General features: G+C 47.2%; 1 protein-coding gene and 1 long non-coding RNA gene across 4 annotated transcripts in view; one reads left to right on the top strand and one right to left on the bottom strand.

Moving 5' to 3' along the window:
* IL34 (interleukin 34) overlaps positions 1 to 13,928 on the bottom strand; it is a 62,225-nt gene that overhangs the window by 6,389 nt on the left and 41,908 nt on the right. For 2 of the 3 annotated variants that reach the window (XM_081508782.1, XM_081508783.1), the window contains exon 2: positions 4,417 to 4,822. In XM_081508782.1, coding sequence (XP_081364908.1) covers positions 4,417 to 4,444 — 28 coding nt within the window. In that variant the 5' untranslated portion in view covers positions 4,445 to 4,822. Of the gene's footprint in view, positions 1 to 4,230; positions 4,345 to 4,416; positions 4,823 to 13,928 lie in introns of those variants that run through there. The other variant, XM_081508789.1, reaches the window with a different exon arrangement.
* On the top strand, positions 87 to 3,994 carry LOC145513201 (uncharacterized). Its single transcript, XR_014059187.1, has 2 exons — positions 87 to 458; positions 2,847 to 3,994. It is a non-coding gene; the product is annotated as an uncharacterized LOC145513201 (long non-coding RNA).

Genomic DNA, 13,928 nt, shown 5'->3' with positions numbered 1-13,928 from the left:
GCCTCCCTTCATGCACCTGTGTTCAGAGTGAGCACACGCCTCCCTTTATGAGGGGACACATCCTCACAGGAGGCCGTGGGGTCACTGGGCCCCAAGGAGGCCTTCCTGGCAGTAGGAAGCCTTTCCCTGGGGCTGGGGCTCCAGGACAACAACTCAGACAAGCACATACCATCCAGCCCAGCCACTCCCACCTCGGCCTGGCAGAGCCCCCAAGATCTACACCCTGGGGTTGCTCTCCAGCCTCCTGCCTACTCCTGCACAACCTCCTTTCCAAGGCAATCTCTGCCCCTCGTCTGGAGCCAAGGAGTTTTCAAAGCCTTTTGCTGCATTTTCCACGCAGAGACTGTGGAACTGTGGATTCTAGTCAGAACTCTTCCAGTGACTCCAGGGCAACCCACGCCATTGTCTCCCCTGCTCTGTCTGACTCTGACATGCCTCTCAGGTGTTGGTACCAGCAGGTGAGTAGCGGCCCTTCTTGTATGGTCTCTCTAGGATGCTGAGTGAACCTCACTCAGGCTGTTTCTCTTTCCATACAAATGACCCGAACATTACCCACCTTCACCACTGTGGGTCACTGTGACTTTAAAAACTGTGATTTCTGCATAACTGAACAGGCTTAGAAAAAATATCTGAGAGAATTTGCAACAAATAAGAACAAGAGTTCAATGGATCAGAGCAGAAAGAACAAAATATGGATATACAAGGGACATATCTGAAAATGAACCTCACTAATAAATTCACATTAAAATAATCAGATCCATGTTTCACCTACGAAATGGAAAATGAGGTTTTTTTGTTGCTGTTGCTTTGTTTTAATAGAATAAAATTATTAAAGTGCTGGTGAAGTAGTGAGGCAAATGCTCTCATCTTGGAAAGCACTTTGGCAGTTTTTGTTATTGATGGACTTAAAAACGTTCACATTTCAACCCACTAGGCTTTAAAACTATCCACACCCTTTGACCCATTAAACTCACTTCTAGGAATAAATGTGAAGGAACACAAAAGAGAGACACAAAGACTTCCACTGCAGTATTATTTTATAATAGCGAACATTTATAAGTGCCCTAGATGTTCATTAATAATGAATGCAATCAATAAAAATCACATTGTTAAAGAATACGTATGATATGCTTTCATGACAAGAAAAATACTTTTGATATGCTTAGTGAAGTTTTAGAAAGCATGATTCAATGCACTGAGTATAAAGCATGACTTGAATTCGTTAACTATATATATATGTGTGTGCGTGTGTGCGTTTGTGTGCATAGAAAATGCAAAGGAAAGAAATGTACCAAATCTCTATAGGATATTGTTATGTTCTTCTTTATATTTTGTAGTGTATATTCTACAATTAGTGTCTATTATTGTTATAGTCAAAGGCAGTGCTTTTTCCGTTTCTTTCTTTCTTTCCCCCTAAATTAGCCAGGCAGGCTGAGTCACCTCTTGGTTGTAAGCAGGAATTGCTGACTGCACTTTCCCCACTCACCTCCCTGGCACTTGGGAATCCTTCTGTTCCTACACCCTCCCGGGCCTGAGCTCAGAGGCTCACTGTCCGCCCCAGCGCACCACCCCCCCCCCCCCACCGCCTGCTCAGTGCTGCGCCCCTGCCAGGCCAGGAGCTCAGGTCTACTCAAGCCTGTGCCCCTTATGGGCCGCAGCCCACCAGCCCTTCCCATCGTAGAAGTTTGAGCCCACATTTCCTGCAAACTTGCAAATTTGTAATCCATCTGGCACTTCCTGTCTCTCTCTCCCTTCCCATGTTCTTGACCCAATATTTAGACAAAGAAACAGACACACCAGTGTTCCCGCTTGTTCCCTACCTTGTCTCTACATCACTTACCCCCTCAGCTGGGTGCTCCTGCCCGTCAAGATCACTCCTGCTTTGGGGTTTTGGCTCACACACTGCCCCTGCCCTGAGTGTCCTCTCACACTCTAAGACCAAGACTCCTTCCCTCCCCAGGGTCTCCCCTGCCTGAACCAGCCTCTGTCTCTAGCACCATCTGTCCAGTTTCACTCACTGTCTTGAGCAGACAAGACAGCTCCCAGTGTGTGAATGCACAGTGCTCTGGACTCCAGCAAGGTCATGTTACTCAGCACTTTAGGGAACTGGGAGCAGTCATCTGGGTCTCCTGCAGAAGCTGGTAAAGGCCCAGAGTGCCAGGCCCCACCCACAGTATCTGATTCAGCAGGTAGGCAGTGGGGTGGAGGGCAGAGAATCGACATTTCTAACAGGTTCCAAAGTCAAGCTGATGCTGCTGGTCTGGCGACTATACTTGACAGAAAGTCACAGGACACAGATTGCTGTCCTCGGGGCCATACTCTGGTTCACAGAGATGTCACATAAAAATCCAAATTTCTGTCTTTTCTTTCAAAATCAGTATGTCTGTCCACACTGAATTTTCTTTCCAATGCGGCTGGCACCCCCTGGCTGCCCACTCCACCCCCAAGTCCCACCCCACCTGCCCTTATCCGAGTCCCAGTCTGGAGCCTTCGGTGGCCTAGCAACGAGGCATGCAGCAGGGACTTGCGGAGTCTCCATGCTTCCCAGACTGGCAGCTGTGGGCGCCCCCGGAAACCTTCCCACAGATGACCTGTCTTCTCCCAGACTTATACTTCCTCCAACCCTGCAGCCCAACTACCATTTCCAGTATTAAGTTCCTTTCCTGCTGCCTCGACTCTGAAAAACAGGGCAGCACACACGTAACTAGGCAGGGACAGCAGAACTGAAGCCTCACTGCCTATCTGCCTTTCAAGAGCAGGGTCTCTGCAACTGTTGTTAAGAATCTCCAGGTGAACTCATCCTGAATTTAGGGTAGGCCCTAACTCCAATGACTGTGTCCTTTTAGGACGAGGAAAGGACACAGAGACATGTAGAGCAAGACCCTTCGTGTGGCCTTCACAGAGGAGGGCAGACTGGGTCAATGCAGCCACAAGCCAAGGAGCACCAGGAGCCGCCAGACGCTGGAAGAGGCAGCAAGGACCCTCCACCAGAGCCTTCGGAGGGAGCAGAGCTCTGACAGCTTGATTTCAGACCTCTGACCTCCCAAACTGTGACAGAGTGCACTTCTGCTGTTTCAAGCCAAGTTTGTGGCAATTCATTAGAGCAGCCGCTCCTTCTCCAGCACCCAGTCCCTTCTGAGCTCCTGATCCGCAGCCACCCCCGCCCCCGCCACAGCCGGGCCGCCACCCCGGCGCTCCACCTCTGTGCCCCTGCCGTGCCCCTCTGCCAGGCCTCTTCATTCCCACTTCCATCTTCAGAAGGGACCCTCATCACCTCCTGCCCGGAAGGATGGAATAGAGACTCTTCCCAAAGCAGGGGGACTCCCAATCCCAGTCCCCACCCCCAGACCACGCATCTTCCAGGGCTCCCTGTTATCTCATGAATCAGTTGCCCTTCACCCTGGCTTCCACGGCCTCAGCCTCCTGAGCCCAGCCTGGCCTCTCACTAGCCCTGCTGAGCTTTTGCCCACACTGTTCCCTTCCCTGGAAGGAGTGCCGTCCTCGCCTCCGCAGGTCTATGGATGCGGACCCACCCACCTCTGAGACCATTTCAAGTGGCACCTCCTCTGCTGCTCCCCCTGCTCCTCATGACTTGGAAAATTCCAGAACACCAACTCTGGGCCCTCCCACCCGTTCTGAACATCCTGACCCTTTGCAGTGCCCTCCGAAAGGGCCGGGGAGTACCCAGCTCCTCAGCACATCCCTCAGAGGATCAGACCCCGGACCTCATGTAAGCAGCGCATGGTTCCCAGCATCTAACTCCATGCCAGGTATTAGAGACGCACGAGATAGCCCAGGTCCTCGTCACCATGGCAGTGCCTCTTCAGTGGGCACGTGGGTGGCACCAGAAAAAATACGTTGAATTTGAGTCAATTAAATTGAATCCTGGAGCCTGAAGGGAGCTTGGTCTGGCCTCCCACCAGCAGGCTCGAGAGGCTTCTAGATTCTTTTTCTCTTCTGTCCTCATTTCAACAAATTTTCTTTTTCCCAACAACACTGTTGTCTTTCTGCCTTTTGATTTAGCTCTAACAGTCTGCACTTCTCTCATGTGTCTTGGGACCCAAACAATTTCATAACCCCCCAGCTTATGAAGCCAGAAATCTCTCCACCATACTCCCCAGCACCAGTGAGTCTGGGCAGGTGAGACTCTGCCTCCCACACCCAGGGCCTGCCCTGTTCCCGTGACCCACTGACTGTGCCCACCCACTCCAAGGCTCATAGCCACCATGCCTGTCTGAGCTGGAGACAGGGCAGACAGCGTGGGATTCCCTGAGGGTGCCTGCCATTAAGCTGGGAAGCATCTCAACTTCTCCCCAGGAAGAATGCCCTGGTTGCCGTGGCTACAGCAGAGCCCGGCTGCGGGCCAAGGCCTCCCCGGGCAGTCCCCACGGACCCCCAGCCCCGCTGGGTACTCACAGCGCAGCCAGGCGAGTCCCTGGGGCATGGTGGTGCGCTTGGTCTCGCAGAGAACAGATGAGTGTCAGCAGAGGCGTGTCTGCTCACAGAGGCCCGAGTAGGGCCTACATGGCCTCGGGTCAGCAGAGGGGGAGCCCGGAGTGAGGAAGGGCTGGCCACGGGGGAGTGGCCGGGCAGGGTGGCAGGTGCTCCCGGGCAGGGCTCCCCCTTATCTGCCCAGCAGTGTGGAGGGCAGCCAGGGGGCAGCAGCTGTGGGTCCCATGGCAGCAAGACCTGGCCTGAGCAGCGGCCTCGGGGTCTTCCTTCCGAGTGGGAGGAGAGAGTTCCCCACAGGCCTCGGAACCTGCGGCTGGCTTGTGCTTTCTCTGATCTCTCCGTCTGCAGCTGCTCAGTGTGAAATCTGGCTCTGGAAAGAGAAAGGAGGAGAGAAACCAATTATGTAACAGTGGTGCTGCCGCTCAGCCCCCAGCCACAGGCACGCAGCGCCGACCGTGCGGGCAGCAGCCACAGCCCCTGGGCCCACGGGAAGGCCAGGGCGCACCGCTCTGAGCAGGACGCCTGGGCATCCACAGGCAGCCTCGGTCCAGGAGCGAGTTCAAACGATACAGCGGACAGCCCAGGGCCAAAGCAAAAGCAGGACCAAGGAATGAATGGGCTGTGTGGGTTAAACCCAGGGAGCTTCCTGAGGGGAGATCACAGATAAGCTAGATGAATGACTTGGACTGAAGGGAGATTTTTTTTTTTTAAGCAGATCATTCACCCTTCTACTCACTTTCAGGCTTAGTTCCATTCTCAGGTTCCAAATCTGCCTCCCCAAGTATGGAGTACCCAGTTAAATTTGAATTTCAGATAAATGATACAAATTTTTTTTAGTATAATTATGTCATGAATGGGGCTTCCCTGTTAGCTCAACTGGTAAAGAATCCACCTTCAATGCAGGAGACCCTGGTTTGATTTCTTGGTTGGGAAGATCCCCAGGAGGAGGGCATGGCAACCAACTCTAGTATTCTTGCCTAGAGAAGCCCCATGGACAGAGGGGCCTAGTGGGCTACAGTCCATCAGGTGGCAAAGAGTTGGACACAACTGAAAGACTAAAGCACAGCACATCACATGCCATGAATACTTTTATAAGTATATTCCAAATATTGGATAGGACATACTTATACTACAGAAATATTCACTGCTTATCTGAAATTCCAAATTAACTGGGAATCCTGTATCTTCATTTACTAAATTTGGCAACCCTATTGTAAAAATGCTGTGACTTTTTCTGAGTGTTCACTCTCTGGTAGGCCCACAGCTAAGACCTTTATAATCATTAAATCCTCAGAACAACCTTATGGGACCCTAAAGCTTCATTTTATCAATGAGGAACTCAAAGCCCAGAAAGGTTAAGACACTTGTCCAAGGCCACACAGCTTGTAAGAAGAGCAACAGGAATTCAATCGCAGCCTGCTAGTGAGTTACAGCTGGGCATGGGGCTCAGGGCTTTCATACAGTCTCATTTATCCCTCATCCAGCTCGGTGAGGGATGGGTTGTTGTACCCATTTTGCAGATGAGGAAACTGAGGCTCTAAGATGCTGAATTGGCAAGTGACAGAGCCGGCTCTGAAATTCAGCCTCTGATTCAGTTCTGTTCCATTCTCTTGCCCTCTTCCCGTTTCCCCTCTGGGGAAATGGCCACAGGTTGCTGGCATGAGGGGATAGTAGGTATGATCTGGGGGTCTTCTCCACTGTGACATCCATGGCACCTCCACAGAATGCTGGATGAGCTGACTCTCACCCGTGGAGCTTCCCAGCAGGAAGGCAGGGCCTCATGCAGAGAACACAGGCGTCCATTCACCCCTTGTGTGAGAGCACCCCTGTACTTCCTCCCCCTGTGACCCACACTGGTAACCTTCCTGCTGCTACAGCATCACCACAAACACTGACCTGGCTGAAACTTTTTGTCGTCATTGTGTGTGCTTTATTTAGGTTTACTGAAGTAAAAACTACCCATAGCAAAATTCACCTTTTTCTAGCATACAATTCTATGGATTTTGACAAATGCACAGAGCCATGTAGCCACTATAATAATCAAGATGTAAAACATCTCCATCCACCCAGAATGTTCCCTCCTGCCAGCCTGCAGTCAACCCATCCTCCCACCCTGGCCCCAGGGTGGGAATGAACTAGCCCTGTTCATTCAGCCAGCAGTTTTATTTCCAGAACGCCTTATAAATGCAGTCACAGAGCATGGTCTTCTGTGTCCTGCCCCTTAGCAGAGTGCATCTGGGGTTTAGCCAGGATGCTGCCTGTGGTGGTCCTTTGCTCCCTTTCCTTGCTGAGTGTACTCCACTACTCTGTTCATCAGTTGAAAGGCATCTAGCTTGTTTCCAGTTTTTGATGGTTGAGAATAGAGCCTCTACGAGGCTCCGTGGACAGGTTTTGGTGCCGATGGAACTTCCATTTCTCCAGGGCCGCCCTGTACCCTTCAGAATACCTTGGCCCTGAGTACTGTGCGCCAGGGCCTGGACAGTGCTTCCTGCTCTCCCCACCGGAACATCCGAGGATCCAGACCTCCTACACACACACCAGAATCTGCCTCTGCACCCCATCCATGCCCCAAAACTCTCCCGGCTAGCTCCTCACTAAGATATGTCTCAGAAAGGCTTCTTCCACGTACCCTGGGCCACCAGACTGGGACGGAGAAGCTGAGAAAGTGAGAAAAGGGGTCACGGTCACCTTCAGGCCACACCACAGAGCCCTGATCCTGGGTGCCATCCTCTGAAATGGGAGAGATGTGTGGAAGCCAAGGAAGGTGCAAAGTGGGGGCTGCCTGATGACACAGAAGCTGGACCCTTCTCTGGGAGTGGGAGGGTGGCATGGAGGAAATTACCTAAAGGAGCAGCCTTGCTGAACCCGAGGAAAGCTCAGGGGTGTCTGTCTGTCTGTCTGCCTCTCTCTGGTGAGGAAGGGGATGGGGAGGAGTTGAGAATCGCCTTTGCCTCCCCAGCCCCACTCTTCCCAGGGGCTTAGAACAGTCCTATGGAAGCTCGTGCAGAGAGAACTTGGACAAGAAAGCAAAAGTTGGAGTATTATTTTACATAGTTCAATAGCAAATAGCATTTTCAAAGTCAGAGTAGCAAGTCAAAAATGAATGCTAATTCAACAGAACCATGACTTGTGGATCGTGGAAGGACAAAGGGCTGGGGAGGGTGCATATGCGTGGGGAAGGGAGACACACGTTCACTCGGGGAAAGTCAACAGACAGTGCCCCTTGGCTCCCACTTCCCGTTCAGTAACCACAAGTCTCATCTGCAAAGGAGGCTCTGTTTCTAGCTGCTTTGGTATGGGCTGGGCCATGTGACTTGCTCTGATCAGTGGGATGTGCCTGGGCTTCAGGCTTGTCCTCTCTTGCTGCTGGGAGGGCTTCACATCATGTAAACAATTACAGGCTAGCTTCCTACGGGAGGTCCCAGGCATCTGAATGAGACCATCCCAAACTAGTCCATCCGGCCCCAGTTAAGTCAGCCCAGAATCCTAGCCACCCCACAGAACTGTGAGAAATAGTCAATGCTTGTTTAGTTTCAACCACTAAGCTTGGGGGTAGTTTGTTACACAACAAAAGACAATTGATAAAGTCTGGAAGTGCATCATCTCTGCAAATGTTCTGTAAAAATTCCATCAAGTCGAATCCAAAGCATCTTCTGGGAGTGGTTCCCATGGTTTCTCTCCTCTGAAGAAGGCTATTGGCAAAGGTATACTTTCACTGCCCTAAGGCCCAGCTCAGAATCTTCTACTGGAAGATGAACTCTCTGGAATTCTGTACTAATCAATACTTTTGTCCTTCTGCTATATTTGATGTAGCTTTTGAAACAGTATTATAGCATTGTTAAACAAACCAAAGAATAGCAAGGAGAGATAAGAAAGCCTTCCTCAGCAATCAGTGCAAAGAAATAGAGGAAAACAACAGATTGGGAAAGACTAGAGATCTCTTCAAGAAAATTAGAGATACCAAAGGAACATTTCATGCAAAGATAGGCTCGATAAAGGACAGAAATGGTATGGACCTAACAGAAGCAGAAGATATTAAGAAGAGGTGGCAAGAATACACAGAAGAACTGTACAAAAAAGATCTTCACTACCCAGATAATCACGATGGTGTGATCACTCACCTAGAGCCAGACATCCTGGAATGTGAAGTCAAGTGGGCCCTAGAAAGCATCACTACGAACAAAGCTAGTGGAGGTGATGGAATTCCAGTTGAGCTATTTCAAATCCTCAAAGGTGATGCTGTGAAAGTGCTGCACTCGATATGCCAGCAAATTTGGAAAACTCAGCAGTGGCCACAGGATGGAAAAGGTCAGTCTTCGTTCCAATCCCAAAGAAAGGCAATGCCAAAGAATGCTCAAACTACTGCACAATTGCACTCATCTCACATGCTAGTAAAGTAATGCTCAAAATTCTCCAAGCCAGGCTTCAGCAATACGTGAACCGTGAACTTCCAGATGTTCAAGCTGGTTTTAGAAAAGGCAGAGGAACCAGAGATCAAATTGTCAATATCCGCTGGATCATCGAAAAAGCAGGAGAGTTCCAGAAAAACATCTATTTCTGCTTTATTGACTATGCCAAAGCCTTTGACTGTGTGGATCACAATAAACTGTGGAAAATTCTGAAAGAGATGGGAATACCAGACCATCTGACCTGTCTCTTGAGAAACCTGTATGCAGGTCAGGAAGCAACAGTTACAACTGGACATGGAACAACAGACTGGTTCCAAATAGGAAAAGAAGTACGTCAAGGCTGTATATTGTCACCCTGCTTATTTAACTTATATGCAGAGTACATCATGAGAAACGCTGGGCTGGAAGAAACACAAGCTGGAATCAAGATTGCCGGGAGAAATACCAATAACCTCAGATATGCAGATGACACCACCCTTATGGCAGAAAGTGAAGAAGAACTAAAGAGCCTCTTGATGAAAGTGAAAGAGGAGAGTGAAAAAGTTGGCTTAAAGCTCAACATTCAGAAAACTAAGATCATGGCAACTGGTCCCATCACTTCTCACTTCATGGCAAATAGATGGGGAAACAGTGGGAACAGTGTCAGACTTTATTTTTTGGGCTCCAGAATCACTGCTGATGGTGATTGCAGCCATGAAATTAAAAGACGCTTACTCCTTGGAAGGAAGGTTATGGCCAACCTAGATAGCATATTTAAAAGCAGAGACATTACTTTGCCAACAAAAGTCCGTCTAGTCAAGGCTATGGTTTTTCCAGTAGTCATGTATGGATGTGAGAGTTGGACGGTGAAGAAAGCTGATCGCCGAAGAATTGATGTTTTTGAACTGTGGTGTTGGAGAAGACTCTTGAGAGTCCCTTGGACTGCAAGGAGATCCAATCAATCCATCCTAAAGGAGATCAGTCCTGGGTGTTCATTGGAAGGTCTGATGTTGAAGCTGAAACTCCAATACTTTGGCCACCTCATGCGAAGGGTTGACTCATTGGAAAAGACCCTAATGCTGGGTAGGATTGGGGGCGAGAGGAGAAGGGGACGACAGAGGATGAGATGGTTGGATGGCATCACCGACTCGACGGATATGGGTTTGCGTAGACTCCGGGAGTTGGTGATGGACAGAGAGGCCTGGTGTGCTGCAGTTCATGGGGTTGCAAAGAGTCGGACACGACTGAGCGACTGAACTGAACTGAAACAAACCAAACAAGGTAGAATAGAACACTATAATGGACCCTCATACAGCCATTGTGAAAGTTGCTCAGTCATGTCTGACTCTTTGAGACCCCATGGACTGTAGCCTGCCAGGCTCCTCTGCCCATGGAATTCTCCAGGCCAGAATACTGGAGTGGGTAGCAGCCGTTCCCTTCTCCAAGGGATCTTCCCTAGCCAGGAATCAAACTCAGGTCTCCCGCATTGCAGGAGGCTTCTTCACTAAGTGAGCCATCAGGGAAGCCCTATATAGCCATTATTCAGCTTCTAAAATTATCAATACTCTGTCGTTCCCATTTCACCCATCCTCTAAATTCTGCCCTAGAGTATTTTAAAACAAATCCCAGACATGCCATTTTACCAGTATGTTAAGATTTTTTTTTAAAGTTACTATTATTGCACATTTCCAAACTAATAGTCTCTTATATTGGGCTTCCCAGGTGGTGCTACTGATAAAGAACTTGCCTGCCAATGTTGGAGACATAAGAGACACAGGTTTTATCCCTGGATTGGGAATATCCCCTGGAGGAGGGCTTGCAACCCACTCCAGTATTCTTGCCTGGAGAATCCCATGGACAAAGGAGCCTGGTGGGCTACAGTCCATCAGGTGGCAAAGGGTCAGACACAACTGAAGCTACTTAGCATACACGCACAATCCCTTATCATCTAACACAGAATCCATGTTCAAGTAAATGCACACATATTTAATGCACACAGTTAATTTACTACAAATGTGTAAAGAATGTACAACAGAAAAAGGATAGTGTCTTCAATAAATGGAGCTGGGGGAACTTCCTTGGTGATCCAGTGGTTAGGAATCTGCCCTGCGATGGAGGAGACTTGGGTTTTATCCCTGGTCGGGGAACTAAGCTCACACATGCTGTGGAGCAACTAAGCCTGAGTGTCACAATGAAAGATCCCACGTGCCTGCAACTAAGACCCGATGCAGCCAAATAAATAAAATTAAAAATAAATAAATAAATAAATGGAGCTGGGAAAACTGGACAGCCACGTGCAAAAAAAGAGAGAGAGAAACTACACTATTATTTCACGCCATTCACAAAAGTCACTCCAAAATGGATTAAAATTTGAATGTAAGACCTGAAACCATACAACTCCTAGAAGAAACCACAGGTAGTATATATATATATATATTTAATCTATTTATTAATTTGGCTGCATCAGATCTCAGTTGTGGCACATGGGATCTCACTGAGGCAGGCTGATCTTTTGTTACAGCAGGCTCAGTAGTTGCAGTGAGCAGACTTAGTTGCCCCATGGCAGGTGGGATCTTAGTTCCCTGACCAGGGTTGAACCGGAGTCTCCTACATTGGAAGGCAGATTCTTAACCACCGTACCACCAGGTAAGTCCTGTCAGAATACTCTTTGAAAATAGTCTTAACAATATCTTTCTAGATATGTCTCCCCAGGAAAGGGAAATAAAAGCAAAAAAATAAACAAATGGCACTGTGTCAAACTAAAAAGCTTTCACACAGCAAAGGAAACCACCAACAAAATAAAAAGACAACTTGCCGAAGATATTTGTAAACTGCATATCCACTAAGGGGTTAATATTCATTACAAAGAATGCATACAACTGAACAACAGTTAAACAACCTGATTAAAAACTAGGCAGAGGATGGGATCTCCCTGGCTGCTCAGTGGTTAGGGCTTTGTACTTCCATTAAATGGGGAGTGGGGTTGTTCCCTAGTCAGGAGACAAAAACTCTGCATGTTGCCCAGTGCAGCTAAAATTAAAAAAAAAATGGGCAGAGGAGCTGAAGAGATATTTTTCCAAGGAAGACATACAGATGGCCAACAGGCACATGAAAAGATATCAAAACCACAGTAAAATACCATCTCACACCTGTTAGAACTGTTATCATCAAGTGGGCAAGAAATAACAAGCCTTGGGGAGGTTGTGGAAAAAAACCCTCATGAACCCTCATGTTGATGGAATTGTAAACTAGTGCAGCCAGTATGGAAAACAGTAGAGAGGTTTCTCAAAATATTAAGAACAGAACTACCACATGACCTAACTATTTCACTTCTGGGTATTTATCCAAAGAATATGAAAACATTACTTTGAAAAGATACATTCACCCCTATGTCCATCACAGCATTGTTTTAAATAGCCAAGATACAGAAATAACCTAAGTGACTATCCATGGATGAACAGATAAAGAAAATGTGGCATATATATATATATATATATAATGGAATACTGAGTACAGCCATTAAAAAGATTAAATCTTGGGAAATTCCCTGGTGGTCCAGTGGTTGGGACTCTGTGCTTCAACTGCAGGGGACATGGGTTCAATCTCTGGTCAGGGAACTAAGATTCTGCAAGCCTGAAAACACAGCCAAAAAATTAAAAACTAAAAAGATGAAATCTTGCCATCGTGACAACATGAATGCACCTTCAGGGCAGCATGCTAAATGAAATAAGTCAGAGAAATATACCATATGATTTTGTTCATGTTGAATTTAAAAAACAAGTGGAGAAATCAAGCCGAACAAAAACAAACATGTAGATACAGAAAACAGAGTAGTGGTTACCAGAGGGGAAAGGGTGAGAAGGGCAAAATGAGTAACATATGGTGTAACTGTATGGTTGGCAACTGAGGATGGAATGAAACTAAATTTTTGGTGGTGAGCAGGCTGTGGTGTACATAGAAGTAGAAATATAATGTTGCACACATGAAACATATACCAATGTTACCTCAATAAAAAGATCAGTTTAAAAAAGGAATCCATATTCAATTTTCCTTAGTTATTCACAAAATGTCTTTTTAAAAGTTGCTTTATAATACTGAAACATACACATTACCATATGTAAAATAGAAAGCCAGTGAGAATTTGCTGTATGACACAGGGAGCTCAAATCCAATGCTCTGTGACCACCTAGAGGCGTGGGATATACCTATGCCTGATTCATGTTGATATATGGCAGAAACTAACACAATACTGTAAAGCAATTATCCTCTAATAAAAAATTAAAAAACAAACAACTTAAAAAAGTTGCTTTGTTCATGTGAATGTATGGCAAAAACCACAATATTGTAAAGTAATTAGCCTCCAATTAAAGTTAAAAAAAAAAAAAGTTGCTTTGTTTTAATCAAGAGCCCAGTAATTTGGTCCACTGATTGATGTGTCTCTATGTCTTTTTCATTTCTTTTTTTTTAAAATATTAAGATATAACTCCTTGCAGTCTGCAAGGAGTCCAACCAGTCAATCCTAAAGGAAATCAGTTGTGAGTATTCATTGGAAGGACTGATGCTGAAGCTCCAATACTTTGACCACCTGATGTGAAGAACTGACTCAGTGGAAAAGACCCTGATGCTGGGAAAGACTGAAGGCAGGAGGAGAAGGGGATGACAGATGAGATGGTTGGGTGGCATCACCAATGGACATGAATTTGAGTAAGCTCCTGGAGTTGGTAGATTTGCATATTCTGGACATTTCATGTAAAAAGAATCTTATGTGATCCTTTGTGATTGGCTTCTTTCACTTAGCACATTTTCAGGGTTCATTCATCTTGTAAACTGAATATTTGCATCCCCTCCCCCACAAATTCCTATGTTGATGCTCTAACCCCCACTGTGATGGTATTTGGAAATGCACCTTAGTGAGGTAATTAGGGTTGGATGAGATCATGAAGGTGGGGCCCTCATGGTAGGATTAGTACCCTGAAAAGAAGCACACCAGAGAGCTTGCTCTCCCTTCATGATCCCATAAAGAGGCAGTCACATGAGCACACATCCAGAAGGTGGCTGTCTGCAACCCAAGTGGAGAGTCCTCACCAG

Source organism: Giraffa tippelskirchi, chromosome 7 (genome assembly GCF_054371585.1).
Source record: "Giraffa tippelskirchi isolate mGirTip1 chromosome 7, T2T-mGirTip1v1.2.pri, whole genome shotgun sequence".
In the NCBI taxonomy this organism is placed as follows: Eukaryota; Metazoa; Chordata; class Mammalia; order Artiodactyla; family Giraffidae; genus Giraffa; species Giraffa tippelskirchi.
The sequence above is the reverse complement of the archived record's forward strand: the minus strand, read 5'-3'. Positions and strand labels throughout refer to the sequence as shown.